The sequence below is a fragment of the Bison bison genome, unplaced genomic scaffold (genome assembly GCF_000754665.1).
Source record: "Bison bison bison isolate TAMUID 2011002044 unplaced genomic scaffold, Bison_UMD1.0 scf7180017864297, whole genome shotgun sequence".
In the NCBI taxonomy this organism is placed as follows: Eukaryota; Metazoa; Chordata; class Mammalia; order Artiodactyla; family Bovidae; genus Bison; species Bison bison.
The window spans coordinates 5,578,857-5,606,176 of record NW_011494869.1 but is presented as its reverse complement, the minus strand read 5'-3'; the positions used below and the strand labels follow the sequence as shown (position 1 = coordinate 5,606,176).

The window sequence follows — 27,320 nt, the reverse complement described above, 5'->3', positions numbered from 1 at the left end:
AGTATACTGCTTTAAATGTTTAAAAAGTAAATCTCTGCCATTAGCAGTGCCTGGAAACCTGAAGAATTTCTGCCAAAGTTGTTGTGATCTTATTCTCTCTTGAAAGCACGGAGCTAAACTAACGCTTGTGTTCAGATGCCCGAGTCAGCTGCTCAAGGCATATACGAGGTGTAGCCCTGCTCATTTTTCTAGGATGATAAAGTCTCCTTGGCAACCTGAAGCAGTTAACTCTTACTCTCTCCACCTAGAAAATACACATATTATAAGTAGACATAGAAAGCACCCACATAAACACACAGAAATCTTTCTAAATGTTGACATTAGTATTATTGTATCTCCTAGAAGTACGTTTAACTTTAGCAGATCTTGTTCAATAACTTATAAGAAAATAATTTTGCCTCTTCTACTGACAGCTGTTAAATTTTTTTTAACTTTTCTAGCTTTTTAATTTAGAGAAGAAGAAAGGCATCTACTATTTATTGAATGTTTAGTATATGCCTAGAATTTTTACTTGTTTGCAACTAACAAACACACATACGTACAATCTATTAGTAAAGTTTCAAAGGCTTGTAAAGTTTCTAATGCTATAAAAGATTAATACTAGCTATTATGACATTGATAAGCATCAATAATGATCATATCTTTCTAGTTTTTCAGTTCCCTTGATACTACTCTAATGAGCTACCACAGTGTAATTTGAGAGGAGGTAGATGCCTGCAGTAACATATATTGATGTTAGCAGAGGAAATGATGACTGATTTATCTATATTCAACTATTTATTGACATTTTAATGCTTTTTAAGATTTTAATAATGTTCACTTTATCTAGTTTTTGAAATAAGAACACCATGCCTCAAATGACAGTAGTTGCCAGTCATAAAGGAGGTAAAAGAAGTGTACCTCTTAAAAGTGAACTTAAAAAGAAAAATGTTTTCTTTTGATTAAAAGCCATATCTTAATTTGGGACTACCATTGATAGAAAAACCCTTTAATACCATTAATAGAAAGCTACCATTAATAGAAAAACAAGTACAGTATCTTTGTACTTGTTTTTCAAAGCTATGACGGTTTGTTTTCATAACTGTCTCCCTTACTAGACTGGGCATTCCTGAGGGCAGAGTCCATGCCTAAGCTGCTCTTGTATTCTCAGCGGCTAGCCTAATGCCTGATACTTGGAAGGTAGCTACAAATGTTGATTGAGTTGAATCTAATTGAAGTAGAGATACCTAGCCTGGAGAAGAGAGAAATAATCTCGAACTTCAGATGTTTGAAGGGCCCTCAAGTAGAAGAGATTAAGTTTGTTCTGTATGGCCTCTGTTGACAGCAAACCAATGAGTGAAAGTTTCAAGTTTTCTAAATGCTAAGGGTTGTTTAAAGCTAGATGGGGCTGTCTCAGGAGGTAATGAATCTATATCCAGATTCATTTGTGTTGTCCCACTACTGAGATAATTCAAGTATTTAATTGTTCATTTTTCCCCCTTTACTCGTGTATTCAAACATTTACTGAATAGGCACTGGTGTGAATGTTGGGCATCAAGATTGAATAAACCATAAACCCTGCTTTTGGGGAACTTGCAGCCAGAAGGGGAACTGAAGTATTATTAACAAAGGATTACACCCCAGAGTGCTTAGAAGTTATTACAGAGGAGTGAGTAAATGGCAAGACCATGGAGAGAGTAAACAGGACAGGCTGCTGAAGAGGTGAGTTGACCAGGCAGGCAAAGGGAGAAGGGAGTCCTAAGAAGAAACAATATGCAAAGACTCAGAATTCAGTTTTTAGGATAGAGTAGTGGTATATCATTTGGATTACCTGTGCTCTTAAAGCACCCTCTAATCCTAAGATTCTGTGTGCAGGCTCTTTAACTTTGTGTATTTTTTTTTTTCACTTCATGCCAGATAGTTCCTGTATGTATATATTTCAGTTGTTATTTTTCATAGGAAGTAAAAATACTGACCTTCTTCTTTGACTTTTGTTTATAGTTAAATTCATACGAGAAGTAACGCCATATATCAAGAAGCCATCATTGGTGTCAGATCTGCCCTGGGAAGGTGCTGCTCCCCAGTCACCCAGCTTTAGTGGCAGTGAGGACTCTGGTTCTCCAAAACACCAGAACAGCACCAAGGACAGGAAGGTCATCCCGCTCAAAATGTGCTTTGCTGCTAGAAACTTAAGCATGCCGGACCTGGAGAACAGGTGAGCTGTACCTAAGGAGAACATCCTACCTACTCACAGCTTTGCAAACTTAAACGGATATATTATAATACTGCTTTTGCATATTTTATGGAATATTATGACTGTTGACTAAATTAGGTAAAGAAAAACATCAATCTGAGATGAGAGAATCGTTTCTGGGCTTCCATATTTAAATTTCCTCACACATATATGTGTGTTGTTGTTGTTCAGTCTCTCAGTCTTGGCTGACTCTTTGCGGCCCTCTGGACTCAGCACGCCAGGCTTCCCAGTCCTTCCCTATCTCCTGGAGTTTTCTTAAACCCGTGTCCATTGAGTCGGTGATGCCATCCAACCATCTCACCCTCTGTCATCCCCTTCTCCTCCTGCCTTCAATCTTTCCCAGCATCAGGGTCTTTTCTAATGAGTTGGCTCTTTGCATCAGGTGGCCAAACAATTTTGGACGAACACACAAGAAACTTAATAATGGTTATCCCTGGGGAGTGAAGTGGGATTAGAAGGTAGAAGGAAAGAAGAGGCCTTTACTTTTCATTTTATACCTTTATGGAGTGTTAATATTACTCCTTCATTGTGATTATGACTTAATAACTGAAAAAAATCTTGTTCAAGAAACTTTTAAAAATATCTCCATAGAAGGAAATTCCTTATACTATGGATAGTGTAAAGAATCAGAGATCTTCATTATAGATCAGGTTGCATCAACTACTAATATCACCCTTGCAAGTTAGCTTCTCTTGACCTCAGCTTCCTCATTTGTAAAATGAGAGCATTGGATTGAATAATCTCTAATGTCCCTCCTAGTTCTATCACCATTTGGTTTCTATGACTTTGTCTTCATTAATGCCATGCAGTGGTACCGTTAAACTTAGTGTTAGAATAGACATTAAGGGTAAAAAGAAAGATAACGATAGTTGGGGAGATCCCCTGGAGAAGGAAATGGCAACCCACTCCCAAATTCTTGCCTGGAGAATTCCATGGACAGAGGAGCCTGGTGGGCTACAGTCCATGGGGTCACAGAGAGTCAGACACAACTGAGTGACTAACTTTCGCATTCACAAGGACAAACTTTTTATAACCTACTTTGACTTTTATGGTCTCCTCTGATCTGATTGCATAGCCAGGTGCCTAGTCAGGATGGGCTGGTTCACAGAAGACAACCAGAAACTGAATGACCTTGAGCATTTTAGGCCATAGGGACATAGAAGCTCCTGCTCTGTAGTATATTGTGTGTATGCTGGAAACAGCTGAGTTCTGCAATCACACAGGCCTTGGTTTGAGTCCCAACTAGGTCACTTGCTCCAAGTGGTCATTTCCTTGCCATGTCTGCAATGGCAGAGAAGTCTAGAAAGCTCTCTGGGGTCTCTCTCACAGGAGAGTACTAGTCCCATCTGTGAGGGCTCTGCCCTCATGATCTAATTGCCTGCCAGAGGCCCCATTTGCTTATCTTGTCATATTCTGGTTAGAATTCTAACATATGGATTTGAGGTGAAGACACAAACATTTAGTCTATAGCACTTGGAGTGCTGCTGCTATATCTGAGTATTGTAAGAAAAGAAAAAGTATTACACGGTTTCCATAGGATACTGGAGTTGTGAGAGTGAGGAAAGAAGGAAGGAGGAAGATGAAATGACTTGGCTCTGTTGCTGAAAGCTGTGCTAGTTTTATCATCCACGAAGACGTCTTTCAGAGCTCAATAATCTTGACCTTTATTGAAACTTGGGGCTGCATGCTCTTTAGCACATATGCTAAAGATATTTGATCAATGGTCAAATTTGAAATAGATTTTTAGAACCAAATGGAGAGGGCAGTTTGGGCTACAAGAGTGTATCACACCATGCTTTTTAGTAAGACCATTGATTGGTCTACTTGACCAGAGTGTACTATACAAGGGAAGTTCTTAGAAGAGTCAGGCTGTTGAAGATTCTCAGGCTTAATTCTGCAAAATAATTCATTTCTGATGTTGCTTGAAATACCAAATTTGGGGACCTCCCTGGCAGTCCTGAGGTTGACTCCATGTTCCCACTGCAGGGGACACAGTTTCAATCTTTGATCGGGGAACTAAGATCCAGTATGCCCCACGGTGCAGCCAAAAAAGGAAACACCAAATTTGCAAATGATCTGCTTTTTGTAAAATATAAATTGAAAGAGATTCAAAGTTATTCTCATGTCACTCTTACTTGCATTCCAAGCGTGCTTTCTAGAGAAAAAGAAAAGCAGTAGAATTGCAGGTACCTGGAAAAATTACTTGTGACTTTGGTTATCCCCACAGGAATGTGGATCTTTATCCTGTGTGTGTGTCTTGGTAAAAAAAAAAAGTTCAGAACCATTGACTCATTAGACTGAAGTTAGGGTGATGGACTTTGACACTTCAGCCAAGCTATTTGTTTTCCATAAGCCACGGTTTCCTCCTGTAGAAAATGAAAGCTTGTGTGAAGATTAAATAAGAGAATGATTATAAAATTGGCATAAAATGCTCTCAGTATATTATTATTATACCTGCTGCTGGTGTCCTTGTAACCTTAAATAAGTCCCTTCATTTCTCTGTCCTCCTATTTTTTTCCTTCCATAAAATGAACATAATAATACATGTTCAACTCTGTTTTTTAGAACTACTTCAAGAATAAATAAGATAGTATCTATAAAATCGCTTCTAGCTCATTCATCCTTAAATTTATCTCAGCTCTGTCAAAGGGAATGTCATGACAGGTAACACAACTGCAATGTTTAAAGCCATGGAGAGAAACAGTTCATTTAGGAACAATAAAAATAAATTTTATCAGGATATCTGTCACCAAGATATTTATCACATTGTAGCCCTAATTTTTTCCCTAATGTTTTATTGTGAAAATCTTCAAACTTAGGCGAAGTCGAAATAATTTTACAGTCAACACTCATTTTTCCACCACCTAGATTCTACCATTAACATTTTACTATGTTTGCTTTATCACAAATAGGCCCATTTAGCCATCCATCAGTCCATCTTATATTTTTGATTTGTTTCAAAGTAAATTGCATACATTACTATGCTTCCCTCTACTCAAACATGCATATAGAGTTCAGTGTTTTTGTTGTAACTTTTTTCTTTTGAGATAATATCTACATACAATAAAATATACAAACCATAAGTTTTGACAGATGCATTCAATTGTGTGACCCAAGCTTGTCAAGATACAGAACATTACTCTTACCCTGGGAAGTTTTCTTTTGCCCTCCACAGTCAATTCTCTCTCCCACCGTCCAAGGCTACTCCTGTTCTGACTTGCTGTCATGTATTGGTTTCAACTATTCTGAAACTTCATAAAATTATAGTCATGTCATGTGTACTTTTTGTGATAGAATTATTTTACTCAGTGTAAGATTTTTTTTTAATTGAAGTAAGATTGCTTTACAGTGTTGTGTTGGTTTCCAGTGTAAGATTCTTGAGCTTCATCCTTCCTGTTATGTGTAACAATAGTTCTTTCTCTTTATTGCTAAGTAGTAGCATATTTTATGGATATACCACAGTTTCTTTATCAATTTTCCTATTGATGGTTATAATTCTTGTGGGCATACATTTTTAGTTCTTGTGGGTAAGTTCTTAGGAGTGAAACTGCTGACTCAAAGGATAGGTGTATGTTTATTTTTTTTAAAAACCTGTGAGACTTTTTTCCAAAGTGGTTGTGCCGTCTTACATTCCTACCAGCTACATCCATACCAACACTGAGAGTGTCAGTCTTTTTAGTGTTCTGATGAGTATATAGTGGAATCTCTTTGTGGTTCATCCTTTGTGATTATGTAAAGACTTCTTTGACAGGAGAGGAAAGCAGCCTTTTTTTTCCCCTCTGTTTCACTACATTGATTTAGTTTGACTATCTAGAGCTGGAAAAAAGTGCTGACTATCAGAATGTGTAAGTGAGGAGCGGGAAGAAATTTACTTTTTCCACCTCTCCTCTTTCAAGACCTCACTAGATGCTTCTGATTGTTATAAGCAGTTCATTGTGGAAACTGAAAGCTAAATAAATAATGACAGACTCCAGGGAGAGAACATGAGCCTGTTCCTTAGCAAATAGCATTATGGGCAGTGCAGAGTTTATCGAGAACACGGTGTTCTTAAAGCTGCTTTTCGGAAATGTAACTGTTATCGTTGAGGTTCTCAAGGTCTGGGTCATCTTCGCTTTGGCTGTTTTCCATGTAAAAGGTAAATTTTGGCTTTATGACATACAAAACAACATTATTAATTGAACATTATTATAAATTGAACTCATACTTTATGACAAAGACTTTTCTGAACAGAATAAGCAGGCTAGACTTAAAGAATCTTATGCTTCTGTGAACCTAACCATGATCTGATTCATCTGGTCAGAATGTAATTGCTTTTCTCAGGAAATCCTCAGTGGTTTGACTGGAGGCCAGACCTCTTCACACTGTAGCTGTCTCCTCCTCTCTCCTGTGGGCCCAAACAATGACTGGCAGACTGCCTCCAAACTCTTAGTAGTTTTCATTTGAATTTGTCTTTTAAAACAGCAGTCAACATTAGGAAACACTTTGTTCCCTTTATCGGCTCCAGGGGCTGCTTCTTCAAAGGCAGACTTCTGGATCCTAGAATCATAAGTCCTCTTGTGGAGTTTATGTTCTGTTTCTTCTAATTTAATTTCCTATTTTACAATCACATTTTAAGAAACACTACAGATTCTCTCTTTGGATGAAAAGTTTGTGATTCTGTCCTAGGGAACTGTTTTACTTCCTGTTTTCCCCCTTTTTAGCCTAGTGGTTCCATGATCTTCTGCTTAATCAGGTTATTTTATAACAGACTTATTTTCCTTTCTTTCACTTATTAATAAGTAGGAACTTTAACATCAGGATTTTCAGAGTTTTAACTATGGCCAAGGACCTGTATCTGAGACTTTCCCAGGAACTGTATGAGGTCTGAAGGCTTTTTCAGAAGGTGAATGTTTTGTGCCCAGAGAAGGATGAGCTGATTCCTGCCTTTAGTGTTAAGTAGGTCAGTAGAAGGAGTGAAAGAAATTTTTCGTCATGGTTTTGTGACTGAACTTTTAGCATGTGATTAAGGATGTTAAGCTGGTTACAGTACCAAAGCAACCAGGTAGAAATGAACAGCCTCTGTAGAAAATGGTCAGCCCAGTAGAGAGTGTAAACTAAGGACATCCCTGGCTCTTGCATTCAGTTTGGTGGGATGAGGGTGGAGGTCAGGCTTCTGCTGGACTGAGGGTGGGGCAGTCACTAGCTGCTGGGTGTGGGGAATGCTGAACCGGTCAGCTGGCCTCTCTATTTTAGCTGCGTGCTTTACTCCCACTTCCAGAGGTAACTGGTGCCTCCAATTCCTCGGCCTCTTCAGGATTCTGCAACATGGACTGGCTCGGATTTGACTCTCCCCTACTTTTCTTAGGTTTGCTAAATCATTAACTACTCTGTCTGCTTGCCAGCTTCCAAAATTTTGTTGTAGTCGCTCCTCTCATCTTCTCCCTGAGCTTATAAGATTATGCTTTTTTAAAATTCCCTTTAAATTTGTAAATGACTCCTTAGATAAAATACCAAAAGCACAGTACATTAAAGAAAACTTTACAAGTTGAACTTTATTAACAATGAAAGCTTCTGCTGTGTGACAGACACTGTGTACTAGGGTTCTCCAGAGAAACAAACAAGAGGATGGATAGATAGGTTTATTTACTCATTATAGGAATTAACTCATGTAGTTGTGGAGACGAAGTCCCATAGTCTGCAAGCTGGAGAAACAGAAAAGCCAGTCTTAAAATTCACCCCAAGTTCAAAGTCCCAAGAACCAGGAGCACCAGTGTTTGAGGGCTGGAGAAGGTGAATGTCCCAACTTAAGAAGAGAGCTAATTTGCCTCTCCTCTGCTTTTTTTATTCTATTTATGCCCTCGGTGAATTGGATGATGCCCAGCCGCACTGGCGAGGACCATCTCCTTTACTCATTCTACTGATGATGCTAATCTGTTGCAGAAACACCCTCACAGACACACCTAGAAATAATGTTTTACCAGCTACCTGGACATATCTTAGCCCAGTCAAGTTGACACATAAAATTAACCATCACACACTGTTAAGAGAACAAAGAGATAAGCTGAGGACTGGGAGAAAAATCTTTGTAAAATACATATGAAATAAAGGACTGACATCTGAAATATACAAAGAATTCTAAAACTCAGTAATAGGAAAAAAACCCAGTTTTAAAATGGGCAACAGACATTTCACCAAAGGAGAAATAGAAATGACAAATAGGGAAATGAAAAGTGTTAAAATCATATTCTATTAAGGAATTGTGAATTAAAACATTAAGATGTCACTGTACATGTACTAGAATGGCCAGAATCCAGCGAACAGTACCACATGCTGGTAAAGATGTACACCACCAGGAAGGCTTATTCATCAGTGAGGGGAATGCAGGATGAAACGGCTACTTTGGAAGACAGTTTGGCAGTTTCTTAAAAGCTAAACACAGTAGTCTTACCATGTGACCCCACAGTTGTGCTCCTTAGTATTTACCCAAAGGAGTCAAAAACTTAGGTCCACACAGAAACCTACACATGAATGCTTTCATCATAATTGCCAAAATTTGAAAACAACCGAAAGGACCTTCCATAGGTGAATGGATAAACAAACTATGGTTCCTCCAGACAGTGGAATATCATTCAGCCATAAAAAGAAATAAGCTCTCAAGCCACAAAAGACATGGAGAACCTTAAATGCATATTGCTAAATGAGAAAGTTACATACTACAGGATTCCTTGGAAACAGATCAACAGTTGCCAGGAGTTCAGAGCCAGGGAGTGGGGGTAATGTACTATTTTAAATCTTCCCATAACAAGTGTATAATTGTTTTCTTTAGAGAATATAATCATTTTTTAGCCAACAAATATCAATATTTATGTTAAGGACCATGACAGCAACAATTGATATAGTGAAAAATAACATTAAAAAGAAAAAAACATAAAATAATGTAGAAAACTAAATAAAGGTCAATGTGAATATTAAGCTATTTGTCAGAAATCTCTTTCCTTCTCTCTACTTTTTCTGGGCTTTTTGGATGGAGGAGTTCCTCCTGCCTAGGAGTGTGTGTCCTGCTGGTGACTCAGCAGGTAGTCTCATCCTTTTTGGGTCCAATTAAATCTCCCTAGGCCATTTCTCTATTGTAATCCATCTTACATCCCACCATCAAATTATTTTTTAGCTTATTATTTTTAATTGTGATAAAATACACATAACATAAGATTTACCATCATAACTCTTTTTCTGGAGGAGCAAATGGCAGTTCATTCCTGTATTCTTGCCTGGGAAATCCCATGGACAGAGGAGCCTGGTGGGCTATATAGTCTATGGGGTTGCAAAGATTCAGACATGACTGAGCAACTGAGCACACACACACACACACACACAACATAAAATTTACCATCTTAACTATTTTTAAATGTATAGTTCAATGGTATTAATTATATTCATATTACTATAATACCAATCTTCAAAACTTTTTCCTCTTGCACAATAAAAATCGTACCCATTCAACAGCTCTCCGTTTCCCTCTCCTCCCATCCCCTAGCCACTACCATCCTAGTTTTTGTTTCTGTGACTTTGACTGTTCTAGGTACCTCATATAAGTGGACTCATAGAATATTTGCCCTTTTGGGATAGGTTTGTTTCATTTCGAATAATCCTCTCAAATTTCACTCATTGTAGCATGTGACAGAGTTTCTTTCCTTTTTAAAGCTGAATGTTGTGTGTGTGTGTGTATCCCGTTTTGTTTATCCATCCCATTGATGGACATTTGGGTTGTTGCCACCTTTTGGATTGTGAATGATGCTCCTCTGAACCTAGGTGTACAGATATCTCATAAAGTTAATTTTTTAATTCATTGTCTTGATCATATTGTCCCCTTGTTCAGAATCCTCAGTGATTCCACGTTGCTTACCAATTAACATCCAGATTTAACCTGCTATTCAAAACCCCCAAAGTTTTTATCTCAAGCTATTTCTTGCTGTATTTAGCTATAGGATAGGAAATCAAATAAACTCATCAAAACTATAACTAAAACAGAAGCAAAATAGCTTGTGACTTGCTATTTAAAGATGCTTCAGGTATGGGCTTTGTGAAGTGTTTCAGCTGGTCACAGATCTTATTTTATGTTTTGACTATTTTCTAGAACTATTGCTGTAAAACTGTGAAGGCATATAAAACATGGATAGACTGGTGGGTAGACCTTCAGGTAGCTAGCAGGGTAAGTCTAGTGGGAGGGCGTGTCGGTGGATAAGTAGGTAGGTAGCATGGATAGATATGTTTATAAGCTGTATACCAGCTCGGTAAGTGTGCCCCAGTGGTAAAGAGGCCCCCATTGCAGTCCTGCTTTGCTGCTAACATCTCAGGAGTACCTTTTTGAGCCACGAATTTTGTGGTAGTCATCACAGTTCTTTATAGAAGTAGTTTTTATAACTTGTATATTAGTTAAATATAAACTTTCTGCCTTCCCCATTAGATGATAGGCCCAGTGAGAGGAGAGACTAGTTTTTCTCTATTTTTTTCACTATTGTATCTCTAATACAGTGTCTAGCATAGAATCTAGAAAACAGTAGGTTTTCATTAAATGTTTATTTAAGAAAGGATGGCTGACCAGAGCTCAAATGAGAATGAATATTTGCCACATTAAGTATGGCAAGTTAAAATGGAATTATAAAGGAATTTCTAAATATGAGCAGAGAGAGGGGATGCAAGCTTCCAAGCAGACATGCTGTTGTACCTGTAAACCAAGTCATGTTGGTCAGGCAGTGAGGGATCTCGTGACAGGGCTGCAGGGAAGCGAAAACTGTCTTCAGAAAGATGAAAGAATAAAAAGTTCTCTCCTTGGTCAGTGGCAGTTTGTCAGTTTTCAGCCTACCATGAAAAATACTAAGAGCTTTTAATTTTTTCCCTTTTAAAAGATATATATGTTCACTGTTAGAGCACAGCAGTGAACATATGTTAGTCATTTATTGATTGATTTTTAAAATAAATCTTGGCAAAAGCTTTGATCAAAACACAAGATAGTACCCAGCAAATTGCTTTATAAGGAATTGGTTGCGTGTACCTTTAAAAAAATTTAAATAAGTCCTAAAAGTTACTTTTGAAGTAGACATTGTTCTTAGTTGAGCATTAATAAATAATAGTCATAGAATTGAAGATTTCTTAACTATTTTTCCTCCACTACTTGGAGGATAATTTAATCATATAACATTACCCAGACCCTAGAAAACAATTCCAAATTTTCAAAGAGAGTCATATTCTTCAGCTATTTTATTTCACACAGTGGAAATTTCAGTTCAATTTTTGGCAATAAGTTTTACTTACCTAGCAATACTATATACCAGAATTTTCTAAGTATTTAAAAAAAATTATTTCATTACAGTGTGCCTATGAGATTCAACAAGCAGGCTGTCCATTTCTTTGACTTGGAAATGAAGGCGGAGTGAAGTGTTCTTAGTACCGATTCTACACTAGGTTCTCTCATTTCAGGTCATTTCATGAATACTGAAACAGCAGACCCAGCAGTTAGTCTTTCTGGTGATGATCTTTCCACATGTGGATTTCTCTGGAATTGGACTCTAAGGAATTAAGAAAAAGCATTTATATTCTGGAATGTAAAATTAAAGTTGATTTTCAGTTATATATGTTAAACCGTGGCAGTTTTGATGGCTTCTGATCTAGCTCATTTTCTTTTTTCTTTTTCCACACAGATTGATAGAGCTCCATTCTCCTGATAGCAGGAACACATTGATCCTCCGTTGCAAGGATACAGCCACAGCACACTCCTGGTTCGTAGCTATCCACACCAACATAATGGCTCTCCTCCCACAGGTGTTGGCTGAACTCAATGCCATGCTTGGTGCAACCAGTACAGCGGGAGGCAGCAAGGAGGTTAAGCACATTGCCTGGCTGGCAGAACAGGTAGGCTGGGAGGCAGGGCAAGGTCTCACCGGGTCACCGTTCAGAGCCAGGATGGTTCCCCCATTTCGTATGTCTGGAATATTTATCACACAGTCAGGTCTCCAGTGTCTAACTTGTAGATCTTTTGTTTCTCCTCCCCTAGTCTTTAGCTATTTATTGCTAATTATCACTTCCACCAGAAGAATTGACTGTCATGATAGTCATCATCATAACATAACCATGAAGAGATTTTTATCATTTCTGTCCTTAATGACGGGAGATAATTTTCATGCTTTTAGAATGGAATCAGCAAACTTATTTTGCAAAGGGCTGTTAGTGCCACGACTACTTAACTCAGCCATGATAGCAGCAAAACAGTCTATAGACAACATGAACATGAATAGATGTGGCTGTGCTTTAATAAAACTTTATTTACAGAAACAGAAAGTGGGCTGTATTTGGCCCATGGGCCATAGTTCCCCAATTCTTGCTCTAGTCTATTGACAGAGTTTCAGAGACAACAGGCTTACTACCCTGATCTGGGAAAAGTTTAAAATATACAAAATATTTTACAAGCTATTAAACACATGTATAGTTGTCTTCTACAACTGACAAATGGAAAGAAACCAGAAAACTTAAATAGAGGTTGGGTGAAAGGAAAGGAAGAACATAACCCTAGTTAGTTTAGATCCAAAGTTTGACAAAAGGAAGACTAAAAGTTGTACATGATGTTACAACACATCCTTTTTCTTTCGGGGCCTTCACCGTCAGCTGAGCCAGAGGGAGCTGAAAACAAACAGGGTTAGGGAGTCAGAGATGAGTGTTCAGGGGCTAACTCTGTTTTTCATTGGTTTTCTTTTTAAAAGTTCCTTTATATCTTTGCACCCTAGTTCCTTCATGTGTGCCAAGGGGGGCAGGGATTGCATCAGTATCAGCCCATAAAGGTTCTGTTCCTTTGTGTTGTTGTTTTGTTTTGTTTTAAGTACAGTTTCAGGGTCTGGCTCCCCATGGTCCCCCTCAGGAATCCCCATTTGGTAGACTGATGGTGGGGCCTGGCAATCTCATTCACTCCCCCAGGTGATAGTGTGGTGAATCAGTTTTGGACTCCACTGATCTATTTATTTTCAGCCATGAAATTTTATGAACACTTCAAATAATGATTCTAATAAATTAGAACACAGAATTAGTACTGTGATGATTTCTAGGAGGCATGACTAGAATAAGCAGAAGAGACTAATGAAAATCATGGTATAAGTACTTAATGACTTTGAAAGTTTTAGTATTTTATCATGGTTTCTATGTTTTTATATGCTGGTTGAAAAACTCAATGGAGTGGTAGTTGTTCTGTGCTTTTGGCAATGTTAGAAATCTTCATGCTTTAAAAAAATACTTTTGCAAGGTTCCAAGATTAAAATGAGAAGTTAATAGGTGAAGTCTTACCCTCCTTCTGCTTCCCCATCCACCTAATTCCCACCCCTCAGCCCCCAGAAAGATAATCACTTTGATTCCTTTATAGTGACTCTTTTGAGAGTTTCTTATGCAGGTAAAAGCAAATATGAAATATGTTCTTTTTCTCTTTAATAAAAGAAGAAAGTATATTATGCACACTATATCAATACTTTGCTGATTTTTTTCATGAAACAATATATCCTGGAGATCTTTTTATATCAAAATATATGGAGCATTCTTTTTTACAACTTTATAGTTTTTCATTGTGTGGCTGTAGTTAAGTAAGCATTTCCTCCAGTGTTGTCGTCATAATCTTGTGCCCTTACAAAGAATGAATAACCTTGCTATAATGAATAACCTTGTGGTTTGTCCTTTCACACATGTGCTGTCCAAACTCTTTGGTTCCAGAATCCAGATAGAGCAGATAACAAGAGAACACACATTATCTGAATGTTTTGGTTCTTTAGTTTCTGGTAGTAAGTTGTAAAACTTTGGTTAGAAAAGGATTTATCCAAAATTTTAGCATCATTTCCTGAGCTTTGATTATTAGAGTTCATAGAACTGAATATGTGTATATCAGCAGGCTTCTCTGCTGGCTTAGAGGTTAAAACATCTGCCTGCAATGCGAGAGACCTGGGTTTGATCCCTGGCTTGGGAAGATCCCTTGGAGAAGGAAATGGCAACCCACTCCAGTATTCTTGCCTGGAGAATCCCATGGACAGAGGGGCCTGGTGGGCTATAGTCCACGGAGTCGCAAAGAGTCGGACACAACTGAGCAAGCAACTTAACATTAACATTAGGATACATCTCAGAAGTGCTGTTTCAAAGGGTTTATTAATAACCTATCTCTATAAGGCAAATTACCCCCAAGACTTAGTGTTTTTGGAATAACGCTTATGTCCCACAGTTTCTAAGGATTGCGAATCTGGTAGCCATTTAGCTGGGTGGTCCTGGCCCAGGACCCTTCAGGAAGTTGCAGTCAGGCTGTCAGCCAGGGTGGCAGTCATCTGAGGGCTTGATGGGTTGGCAGGTGCACCTCCAACATGATTCATCTATATCACTGTTGACAGGAAGTCTCAGTTTCTTGCTGCTTGTAGGCAGAAGTCTTCAGCTCCTTGCCATGTAGGCCTTTCCACAAAATTGCCTGAGTGTCCTCAAGATACAGCTGTGGGTTTCCCTCAGAGCAAGTGATCTGAGAGAGAGAACAAGATGGACACTACAATACCTATGTGGCTATGACCTAGGCTCTTCTTCTCTCTTCTTTTCATTAGAAGTGAGTTATTACTAAGTCCAGTCTACACCCCAGGGCTCCAGCTCTTAAAGGGAAGAATGGTAAAGAATGTGTGGACATCTTTTTAAATTACCACAAAAGATACAGGCATTTGTATCAGTGGGCTTCCCTGGTGGCTCAGATGGTAATAAATCTGCCTGCAATGCAGGAGACCCAGGTTCAATCCCTGGGTTGGGAAGATCCCCTGGAGAAGGAAATGGCAACCCACTCCAGTATTCTTGCTTGGAGAATTCCATGGGCAGAGGAGCCTGGCAGGCTGCAGTCCATGTGGGTCGCCAAGAATCGGACAGGACCAAGCGACTAACACACACAACCACAAACACTAGGACTAACACTTTGTATCAATAATTTTGATAGATATTGTCAAATTGCCTTCCATTAAGATTGAACTAATTTAAATTCCCACCAGCAATATATGAGAGTTGCCAGACCTTTAAAGTGGAGTTAATTTGGTTTATGCTACATACAGACCAGAAGAAAGGAGAAAAAAATAAAGCCATAAATTCATCACAGTCTGCCCTTGATAGACTATATTTTATGTGTGTGTTTCCTCCACTCAGTTGTGAGCTTTTCAAAGACAGGAGCACACTTCTCTCAAATCTTTTGCCCCAGAGAACTTAGCCTAATGCTTTGTATATAGTAGATATTCAGTAATTTTTTCCTTTGTCTACATATATACATGCAAAAAGCAAGTAGACAAGTCATTAAACACTATCCAGGAACACAAGCTCAGGGTTGGGAAATAATACTAAGTTGAATAGTTTCAAGTTCTTTAAAAAATGGTACTACAGAACTAATCCAAAGTGCTGTTTTTAAACTGTTCGTGATTTTTACTTTTTCCAAGTAGTTGTTTCGGTCACCCAAATCAAATACACTTAGAATAAGGTGTTCAAGCAAGATTGGATATTGTTTCTCAGAGGAATTTTTTTTTTTTTTCCTCAGAGGAATTTTATAATGAACTTACATATTTGATAAAGTTGAACTAGGTAAATGCCAAAGCCTTCTTTAATTGTAATATTATTTAATTCTATGAGTATGAAAATGGCCAGTCTGTTTTCAGATCATGTAATCTTTTTAAAATAGGTAAGCATTTCTTTTAGCAATAGATATATTTCCTGAAAAGCATACACATAAATGAAACTGTTTTAGTTGTACCTAGAAAAGATAGGCATTTGGGGCAGATAACTTAAGGAAGGATTATTTATTTAACTTTAAATGATCTTTCTTTATCTGTTTGTTATTTCACATTATCATAAATTGAGTTTGCCTAAAATAGGGAAAACCTAGGCTATAGATGTTTGATAACTAATAAATAATTTCTGTGCAAGGGACTTATCTCTTTATTGATGCTGATTTTTATGTGACTGATAACTATAACTTTTATATTCTTATATTCTAACTATACCTCTTATATTCTTAAGAACTATATATTCTTTTTTTTTAAGAACTATATATTCTTAAGAGGTAATTTTCTTTAAGCCTACCAAGTGTGGAGACATATATTATCTACAAAATAAGTATTTTAGGCATTTGAGTATTGATGGGAAAACCAAGATAGCCAAAGAAAGCTTTGTTTTCACAGTTTGTACTTTGTCCCTCATTATTCTCAAAATGTGTAAAGATTCAAATTAGAAACATATACACTAAATCAGAATTAATGGCACAGTTTATTTTTTGCTCTATATTTTCTATCGTAATACTAAAATGCATAAAGAACAGAAATATAAAAATAAAAAAAAAAGAACAGAAATATATCACCTCTTAAAAAGATTTGTAGGATGAAGAGATTTAGGGAATGAATAATAACTATGATTAATTTTTTCATCTTTAGTGCTATTCAACTCTAGTTGTTAAAAAACAAAATTTGGAGAGGACTATTGTTTGGCCAGGTGTACACTTGTGTGGTTGTTGAAACACAAGCAAAGCAGAACCCTAACATTAGTATCCTTTTTTTCTCTGGCCAAAAACTCAATAGCAGGGGAAAAAAGCCACCTCAGCAGTTGAGCCCCAAGGCTGCTTGTACTGATACCACAACTGAAAGCACGTGCTATATATAGCCGGCGGCATTCTGATTCCAGTGAAGGCAAACAGTACCCTTATAAGTTAAGGCAGATAGGCAAACAGAATGACTGAAACTGAGGTTTCATTTTTCTCCAGTGATTAAGTAGAAGAGGGAAAAGATATTCTCCAAAAGTGAAGGACTTGAAAGAGCTAAAGAATAAACACTTTTTAAAAATTGTTTATTGAAAACACAAGTTCTCTGTCTTTAAATTGGATATTGTTTCTATTGACATTGGCAGTTTTTCTTTCTCTTCTTTGGGAAGAAATACATTTAATTCAGATTTTCTAAATGCATATACTGTGACCTAGCATTCACAATCTGTCTTATAACCTATAATTTAAAAAATCAGGTTATCATTTTATCCCTTTGGGAAGATAGATTTTTATATTATTTTCCCTATGAAACATTGTCCATAACAATCTCAGAGACAAAGACTTAGTAGTGCATATAAATTAGAAATCCCTTTGGAGTATCTGTGACCCCAAAATTGAAGAATCCAAGAGAACCTCTTTACAGCTGATACTTTCCCTCCAGACATCACAATCTTAGTCTTTCCCCCTAGACGTATAAAATCTTAGAAAGACATCACAATCTTTACCCCTAGACGGATAAAGTCTTAGAAAACTCAGGTTCACCACTAAGGAAAGAATCAATTTTTTCTCCCATATTTTGCTAGAATTCTCAGGGTTAGGTCATGTATTTTGGGCTTTCAGCACGTGGTTGAACATGGGTAGCTTCACTGGCTGGAATTCATTTCCTGCTCGTGGAATCCAGTCATAGCTCTAGCAAGAATAGAGGCCCAGTGTAGATGTTACAGCACAGAAATGAACCACTCAGGCCACTTTTCAGATTATAGATGTATTCTTAAAATGCTCTGACATGTTCAAATTACCTTCAGAAGTCATTAAGGAAGAGAAGATAAAAGGTGGATCTGAAGACAAGTGAGAGAAAAGTGATTCATCAATTTAAATTTATCTCGAAGCTGTCAGTGATAGCAAACTGAAAAGTTGAGGGTTGAAATACTGTTGTTACGCACTCCCTGCTCAAAGGTCTCATCTTAGGAAGGCAAACATTTTGATGATACCAGGGTTTTACTTGAACATAGTCTTTTGCTTTTTGGCCTTGGATCCTTGACAATATATATAAATAGTGGTTGTTTTCCTTTGTTTTTAAACTATCACAGAGATAACTGAGCTTTATGCAATTAAATGCAATGGTACATTTGAAACTGAAGCATAAACTTCCTGAACTGTAATGGGCAACTCTTTGACAGTAGTTTATATCAGTGTTTTCCAAAATAGAACATAGTTGGTCATTTTGCCATTTTAAAAAGATAAAATAGAAATTATCAGAGTGCATTGTACAAAGGATAGGAATTATGGTTCTTTAGGAAATTTTAAAATTCAGTATTTATATGTATGTGTTGAGTTGCAATGTAAAATGTATTTCTTATTGCAAGTCTTGATCAAAAATATTTGAAAAACACTGATGTTTAGATTATACGGACTTGGTAACAGTTTCTGTCTTGCACTTAGAAGATGTTACTCCCACATCAGATATACTAAAACCATTACCATTTTGAACTGAGTGCTATGTATTTAATTAGAATTGGTGATAATTAGTTATTGACACGACTGAGCGACTTCACTTTCACTTTTCACTTTCATGCATTGGAGAAGGAAATGGCAACCCACTCCAATGTTCTTGCCCGGAGAATCCCAGGGACGGGGGAGCCTGGTGGGCTGCCGTCTATGGGGTCGCACAGAGTCGGACACGACTGAAGCGACTTAGCAGCAGCAGCAGCAGTTATTGTGGAGTAGGGGAAAGAAACTGTGTCATATCATCAGAAAATGTGTGTAATTCACTCAGGGAGCACTTTCTCCAGCTACACACAATCTACTTCACACCTCCCAGTGGAGAGGCCCTGCCAGTGGGAAGGAATCTGTGGGGCATTTCCTTTGTCTCACATGGGTTAGGATGGGGAGGCAGAATGGAGACCCACTGTCTTAGGTGGTCACTGAAGGAACTTTCACGGTTACATATTATTATAGTTAGCTCTACTTTCTGGATCTCACCTCTGTAACAGGCAAAGCTAGATGGTGGAAGGCAGCAGTGGAGACCTGTCCTCATGGCCGTGACTGAGAAGGACCTGCTGCTTTATGACTGTATGCCATGGACCAGGGATGCCTGGGCATCACCATGTCATAGCTACCCTCTTGTTGCCACAAGGTAAGACTAAAGACAACAAAATATCTGTCCTACTCTGAATCTACTAAGGAATTTTAAAACGACTTCTGTTATCTTTTAGGTGCCTAAAATAGCATTCAAGCAGCGATGTAGATGATGTAGACAAAAACTTGTCTTTCACAACACTATTGATCATTTTTGCAGCTCCTAGCTCAGAATATATGGTTTCTGTCACTAGTATTTTTGTGTGTATTTTTTAAGTTGTCGAAGCAGCTCCCTAACTGCTCTTCTCAAGACTTGCTTACTCATGAAAATAAATACATTGTGTTTTGGTGTTTTCTTTCCCTTATTGACTGTGACTAGAAAACCACTGAAATTGTGGCAGCATTTTGACCGAATGATGAAATCATTTAAACCAGAATGTGGTACTGTGGATAAACTACACAACTTAGCCAAAATATTCTTCAACTTCTCTTTCAAGTATAAGAGTACGTTTGATTCCATCAAGTAAACATTTATTTGACCTGAAGCAACAGGATGTTTCTAGTATGCCAGATGTAGGGAGCTGGAAGGAAAAGAATGGAGAAGTGTAGATTTGGAGGCCAATATGTCTTAAGAAATAACCAGACACTAGTTATCTAGTGTGAAACTAGGAAACATATTCACATTCAGTGTTAATTTGGGCTTAAAAAAGAATCCAGTTTTGATACAGCTCAAAAACTACACATTAAAAAGGAGCCCCACAAATGATGGCGTCCTCTAGTACGTCCCACGGGGAGCAGTGTAGGGGCTCCTGCTTTCAGGAGACAAAGATTCATGTGAGGAAAGAATTCTTAAATTACAGGAAGACTTCTACGTTATGTAGGATTTCCTTCAATTTGCCAAGTTCCCTTACATATATCATTATTTTTTAAAAATATGATTTTCACATAGCTTTTCAGAAGTTTCTCTGTAATTTAGAGCTGTAGCCCTTAGATCACAGAATAGAGATGAAGGATTTATTGAGCCTCAGAGTTAAAAAGGTGTCCCCTCTTTAATTCCTTCAGGATATAAGGGTCCTGCAGAAAGGGCCTTGATGATTCAATAGCAAAGGCACATGGTCTCTGATAAATAAATAAATTAATTATAGTTCAAAAATCAAAGAACACTGTTAGGGTGATATAAATTAACATGAGTTACTATTTACATTGGCTTGCATATTTACAGATTCTTAGAAACCAAAGCTGATCTAATAGTTGATATTTTGGGATGGTCAGGGAATTAAGTAAAACATGAAAGTGATAAATGAAGAGGATTTTTATTTTATTCTTCTTATTTCATTTGACACATTTCCTGAGGTGAAAGCCAAGTGCCCGATACAGGTAGAGAATTAGATACAGGTGCTGTAGATTTTGCAGGATGTGCATTTTGTAGTCTTTTCCTATATGCCTTCTTTGGAAAAGAAAAAGATCCAGAGAAAGCATGGCTACTTGACAATGTGGAAAATTGAGTGGTGGTGTGCTTATGGGATTTATGGGGCCAAAGCCGCTGTACTGCCTTTGCATGAGCTCATCGGGCCTTCCCACTAAGGGGGCCCTTTTGACAGTGTGTTATAACCAACTGCTGTGCAGCAAGAGTCCAGCAGCTGGTTTGAATTAGTTTCCCTCTGCCAAATATTTCATAATCAAATCTGTAGGAAAAATTCTCCTGGACTTTATATTTTTTAAGGTCTGATTTGAGATTAGCAATCAAACTGAATATGGGGGAATACACCCTGACACTTTGCTCACACTCTGTATTACTTGGATTTTATGTGGAGTAGTTTTGAAACTTGTTTAACTCTTGCTGAGGTAGCTAATGTGTAATTGGCATGTTGGTTCTACAGGGATCAGCTCAGGGAGGTGGTTCTCAAATAATACTTTTGCGGATCTCTGGGGATACCCTCTTCAGGGGGTCTGTAAGTTCAAAACTGTTTTCACAGTAATACTAACATGTTGTTTGCTTTTCTCACTGTTGACATTTGCACTGAGTTTGGTAAAATTGCTTATCATGAATCAAGGCACTTGGCACCGAACTGTATGGCCTTTCAGGGAGAAAACATGCCAATTTAACCTCAAAATGCCTTTGTTGAGGCAGAAAATTGCTAGTTTTATTTAATCTCAGCCCTTGAGTATTCATCTTGTTGATAATCTGTGAGATGATGTGGGAAGTGCTTAGAGTTCACTTCTGCTGCATATGGAGGTGTGATGGTTTGTTGCAAAGAAAAGCATGTGTGGTTTTTGTGAGCTGAACTCCCTGTGTTTTTTTTTTGTTTTTTTTTTTTAATGGAACACCACTTTCCCTTTAAAAAAAAACTGACTGACAGACTATGGCTACTCAGACTTGGGTTATTTGTCAGACTTTTAATTCTTTCTAAAATAAAATTCAAAATGAATTTGTCATTTAAAGAAAACACTGATGGTATTTGTTAACAATTAAAAATTTCTATCTTTCAAACAAAAAATTAGAATTCTGGAAAACTTGTGTCTCTCACTATAAATTTTGACAGCTTCCTAGTACTTAAAGACTTATGTGATGAGATCAGTGGCAATATTACCAACTGTGACTTTTTTATATAATAAAATGCTTTTAACATTTGGACATGTGCATAACTCAATGAAAAAATATATTCCAAATGACCAATTCATAATGCTGCAAAATCATGCAAGGGTAAAAAAATCTATTCAAACTGCAAGAGAGACCATTGGATTTTTTAATGTAACAAGATAATTGAGGGTTTCCTGGTGGCTCAGTGGTAAAGAATTTGCCTGAAATGCAGGAGAAGCAGGTTCGATCTCTGGCTTGGAAAGATCCCCTGGAGAAGGGCATGACAACCCATTCCAGTATTCTTGCCTGGAAAATCCCATGGATAAAAGAGCCTGGAGGTCTACAGTCCATGGGGTCCCAGAGTCAGATACAACTGGAGCAACTTAGCACAAATAAAAACTTTCTTTATTGATAAGGTTTCAGATCCTACCTTGCAACTAACCTTTAAGAAACTACTTGTTGATTTTTGGTTTGGTGGACAGAAAGATAGCCATAATTATCTGAAATAGCTGGTAAAAGACTCCTTCCTTGTCCAACTGCATACCTGTGTGAGGCTGGGTATACTTCAGCTACATACTGTGGCAGAATGCAGATACACATAAGAGAATTCAGCTGTCTTTTATTAAGCTGTATATGAAAGAGATTTGAAAAAAATTAAAACAGTGCCAGTTTTCACATTCATTTTGAAAAATATTATTTTTAATAAAAATATGTTATTATATTAGCACCTAATAGGTTTGTTATTTTTATTTTAAAATGAATTAATATTTTAAAGATTTATCAGTTTTAATTTCTCATTATAGTAAATATACTGTATTTCTTAATATAGTAAATACAGTGCGAAGAGCAGGTGGCGCATGGGGCTTCTCATTGCCATGGCTTCTCTAGATGTGGAGCCCGGGCTCTAGGCGCGTGAGCTTCTGTAGTTGCGGCACATGGACTTACTAGCTGCAGATTCTGAGCTCTAAAACACAGGCTCAGTAGTGGTGGCACATGGGTTTAGTTGCTCTGCAGCATGTGGGATCTTCCTGGACCAGGGATCAAGCCTGTATCTCCTGCATTGGCAGGCAGATTCTTTACCACTGAGCCACCAAGGAAGCCCTAAAATTTAATGCTTTTTAATATTTTCACAGAGTTTTGCAGTTACCACCGTCAATATTAGGACACTTGAATCACCCCAAAAAGAAACTCCTTACCCACTAGCATTCACTCTTCATTTTCCTCTCCCTCAGCCCTAAACAACCCAAAGTTAGCTATGGGTTTTTATATAGGTACACTTCATCTGAGTGAGGAAGTTCCCTTCTGTTCCACATTTGTTGAGTGTTTTCAATTTTGGATTTAATTAAATGATTTTGGATTTGTTAAAATGTTTTTTCCATGTCTATTACAGTGATCTTGTAGGTTCTGTCCTTTATTCTATTTATATGGTTTTACTTATCAGTTTATAAATCAATTTTAAAACAATTTTTAAATTGAATCAATTTATAAATAAATTACCATATTGATTTTGAACATTAAACCAACCTTGTACTTCTGAGATAAATCTTATTTGGTTTTGCTAGATTCAATTTGCTAATAATTTGATGAGAACTTTTGTGTCTTTTATTTATGAATTATCTTGGTCTGTGGTTTTTCTTTTCTTGAGATGTCTTTGGTCTGGGTATTAGGGTGTTACTGGCCTCATAGAATTGGGAGGTATTCCCTCCTCTTCTGTTTTTTGGAAGACTTAAGAGTTGGTACTGATTCTTAAATTTTTGATAGAATTCATCAGCAAAGCCATCTGGGATTAAGGTTTTCTTTGTGGGAAGCTTTTCACTATTAGTTGAAGGAATTTTTAAAATGCTTTAACAGTCATACTTTCTTAGACAATGTTCTGCTCTTTCTCTTTTATCCGAAAATATTTTTTAGTTCATGAATGTCACATTTCTTATCTTTGACCTTGAAACCCTATTCTTAGGAGCATCTTATAGGGCAGAATATGTAGGACACATTGTAGAAACTAAGGTTCTTTCTTGCTTATGTTTCTCATGTTTTTTCTCTTCTCTGTTTTGTTTCATTGCTGTCTCATTCTTGATTTGACGCTTCTCCCCAGGATGATTTTTTTGGGCTATGCTGCACAGCCTATGGGATCTTAGTTCCCTGGCCAGGATTTGAACCCAGGCCACAGCAGTGAAAGTGCTGAATCCTACCCATTGGACTGCCAGGGAATTCCTAGAACTCTTTTTCAAGTAAAAAGATGTCACATCATTTTTTTTGTTGTTTTTTTTTTAGTAGAGTAGTGTCATATTTTGGAGAAGGAAATGGCAACCCACTCCAGTATTCTTGCCTGGAGAATCCCATGGACGGAGGAGCCTGGTAGGCCTGGAGAATCCCAGGGATGGGGGAGCCTGGTGGGCTGCCATCTATGAGGTCGCACAGAGTCTGACACGACTGAAGCGACTTAGCAGCAGCAGCAGCAGCAGTGTCATATTTTAAGTGAATGAGAGTCAAGAGCTGTAGCCAAGTAGTTCCAAAGTTTCTTTTTTATGACTGAATAATATTCCATTGTATATACATACCACATTTTATCTACTCATCAATTGATGGATATTTGAGCTATTTCCACTTTTAGGCTATTAAGAATAATGCTGATATGTACATTTGTGAACAAATTTTTATTCTAATATATGTTTTTATTTCTCTTGGGTATGTACCTGGGAGTGGAATTGTTGGAACATATGGTACCTCTGTTTAACTTTTTGAGGAACCAGTCAGTTAAAAAAAAAAATCATGGTCTATCTTTGGCCTATAGTAGCCTCTTCAGCTGGACTTCTGAGCCTTTTTGATAGGGCTTTTATATAAAAGTATTTGAGGACTTCCCCAGTGGTCTAGTGGTTCAGACTCCATGCTTCCACTGCAGGGTACATGGGTTCAATCCCTGGTCAAGGAAGTTCTGCATTGTGTGGCAAAAAGAAAAAAAGATATTTGAGAATTGCCATATTAGCTGTTATGATAGAACATTCTGGACTTGTGTATTTTCTGCTGTAGATCTGACATTCTCCAAGAGACAATAAAAAGATCAGATGTTGCCCAGGGAGAGAGAGGATAAGTAGGCAGTATACTGAGGATTTTCAGAGCAATGAAAATTCTCTGTATATAATAATAACAGCTGTATGTCTTTATATTGATATATTTGTCCAAACCTGGATTTTGACTGATTATGATGTATTGGTATACATTTATCCTTGGTAAAAAATTACCATTCTGGTGATACTGACAGTGGGGGAGGATATGCATGTTTGTGGCTTATTTCTTAATCAAAATTGAGTCTTTTTTTTTTTTGACATGCCTAGCCTCTTGGGAGGGCTTCCCTAGTGGCATTGTAAAGAGGTGGACACGACCGAGTGACTAAGCACAGTACAGCCTTTCATGGGAGCATGAAAAAGCAAATGGGAAATTGGGGTTCTTGGGCCATCTGACCTAGTGTTCTGCTTGTGACACCAGGAGTCATTTTTATGGGAAAACAGAATAGTATCTATGTCAAAGACTATAATCTTGTTTTGAGATATACTTACCTAAAAAATGCTGATGACGTTTATAATTTTCTGCATTTTTATCAGCATAAATTGCTGAGATTGTCCTCTGACAGTACATTAATGACTTTTGAACTTTGCTGTGTTTGTGGTCCTAGGCTGGTTCATTCTGGCTCTGGGTGTCGCTCACCCTCCCTTGGATCTGACCTGACATTCGCCACCAGGACAGGCTCTCGGCAGGGCATCGAGATGCATCTCTTCAGGGTGGAGACACATCGGGATCTGTCCACCTGGACCCGAATACTCGTTCAGGGCTGCCATGCAGCTGCTGAGTTGATCAAGGAAGTCTCTCTAGGTATAGATCCTGGCATTTCATTTCTAACAGTAATTAAATGGAACTATCTTCTTTATTTTAAAGTAAAAATCATTATCCTGTGTGCCAGACTTAAAAATGTTCTGAAATAAGACACTTGAAGGTGATCATGATGGAAAGAAACTCAGTTTCTCTATTTCAGTAGCAAAGTTTTCGTAAGTTTTTTATGTGACTCTGAACACATTCACAACAGTTTCTGTACAACATAACATGGCAGTTTTACTCTTCATTATTTAAATATTTAATAATGTGAGGACTCATTTACTAAATACTGGGTGTGTTGACCCTCTTGTTAAGACTTGGAACATGGATAGACACCCTTAAAAGTGCGACCATCTGGAAGAGCTTATATCTGTAGAAAAGCGAAGAATCTGGAATTGGGGTTTCTGTTGCAAAGTTGGAAGAGGTGTGCCCAGTAAGTACTGAAATGAGCATCTAAAGGAAGTCACCCTGGTGGTCTCTTTCCATTGTTGGAGCCCCCTCTTGTGGCTTGTCTGTATGAATTTGAAGGGATGGGTTCATATGTGTGTGTATATGGTTGAACGTGAACGTGAAGTTGCTCAGTTGTGTCCGACTTTTTGCGACCCCATGGACTGTAGCCTACCAGGCTCCTCTGTCCATGGGATTTTCCAGGCAATAGTACTGGAGTGGATTGCCATTTCCTTCTCCAAGGGATCTTCCCAACCCAGGGATCAAACCCAGGTCTCCCGCATTGTAGACAGACGCTATGTATAGATATTTCCAGATTGCTTTTCATTTTAACGAGAACACAGAGTTGTCAAAATTAAGACACAATTACAGTTTCTAATATGATTTTAATTACTTTGAACATCTTGCCTGGAAGTTGGTTTAGTTTTGTTCCTGTTTTCTTAAATTTTGTTTCCTAAACCTAGTTTTACAGGATTTATGTAAAAAGAGAAAATGTTTGAGAGCAGAAAGTCTTGTGATTTATCTTCCTTTCCGTTGCTTTTGGAAAGTGAGGGGTCTCTATGGCTTTAGAACTGCATGAGCAGCATTTCCATGGGCCATCTTCTAACAGTGACACCAGACAGCTTTTCAGTGTTGTAACAATTCTTCAGCTGTTTAGGACGTGCTCTGTATTTTCCTTACAACCACAACGATGGTTCAAGCGATGACACCAATGACTAGATCCCGCCTTGGATTTTGACCAAAGTCACCACACCGCACTGTCTTTCTCACTTGCTGTCTCCCACCCGTTGTGATTGGTCACTACATTAAGGACTCTGGGGCTCTGGTTTTTGTCTTGGCCACAGAATGTGATTTCTGGGATGGAGAAGTCTTCAGTTGGACAGGCTGGATGCCCTGTGTCCTTGTGTGGAGTCCCAGGGGTCTGGTACTGGCACATAGGGTCACCATATCTTCAAGTATCTGGAGAGAGACGCTTCCCAAAACAGAGTACAATGTGACTTTTGAACATTTTTTAGTTTCGTGTTGTTCCTTTGGTGTCTGTAAACTTCGTATTACAGGAAAGCAAAATCTATTCAGTCTTTGGCTCACAATTGTTTAAATACAAATGGCTTGAATAGAGAGAAAATAAGGACCACCTGGTTCCTTATATTTTTAAATGGACAAAAGAAACTTGTTTTTTGGTAATTTAGAATTTTTTTGTTCTCATTCACAGCTCTACTTCAATATTTTACCTTGGTAATACTTTTCATTTCCACAGTTCAAGTCAATTGATATACTTATTAATCACTTATTCTGTATTTAGAGCTTTCCAGACACTAAACTGGCTGAAAGCAAATCACTCTGCAAGAACC

At 37.8% G+C, this 27,320-nt stretch overlaps 1 protein-coding gene and 1 non-coding gene across 2 annotated transcripts in view; one reads left to right on the top strand and one right to left on the bottom strand.

The window, feature by feature from the left end:
- Nucleotides 1-27,320, top strand: part of SNTB2 (syntrophin, beta 2 (dystrophin-associated protein A1, 59kDa, basic component 2)) — a 69,569-nt gene that overhangs the window by 33,643 nt on the left and 8,606 nt on the right. The window contains exons 3-6 of the mRNA XM_010851110.1: nucleotides 1,981-2,194; nucleotides 11,911-12,121; nucleotides 18,989-19,131; nucleotides 25,325-25,521. Of these exons, the coding sequence (XP_010849412.1) occupies nucleotides 1,981-2,194; nucleotides 11,911-12,121; nucleotides 18,989-19,131; nucleotides 25,325-25,521 (765 nt within the window). The remainder of the gene's footprint in view (nucleotides 1-1,980; nucleotides 2,195-11,910; nucleotides 12,122-18,988; nucleotides 19,132-25,324; nucleotides 25,522-27,320) is intronic.
- Nucleotides 23,790-23,861, bottom strand: TRNAE-UUC. The gene has a single exon. It is a non-coding gene; the product is annotated as a tRNA-Glu (tRNA).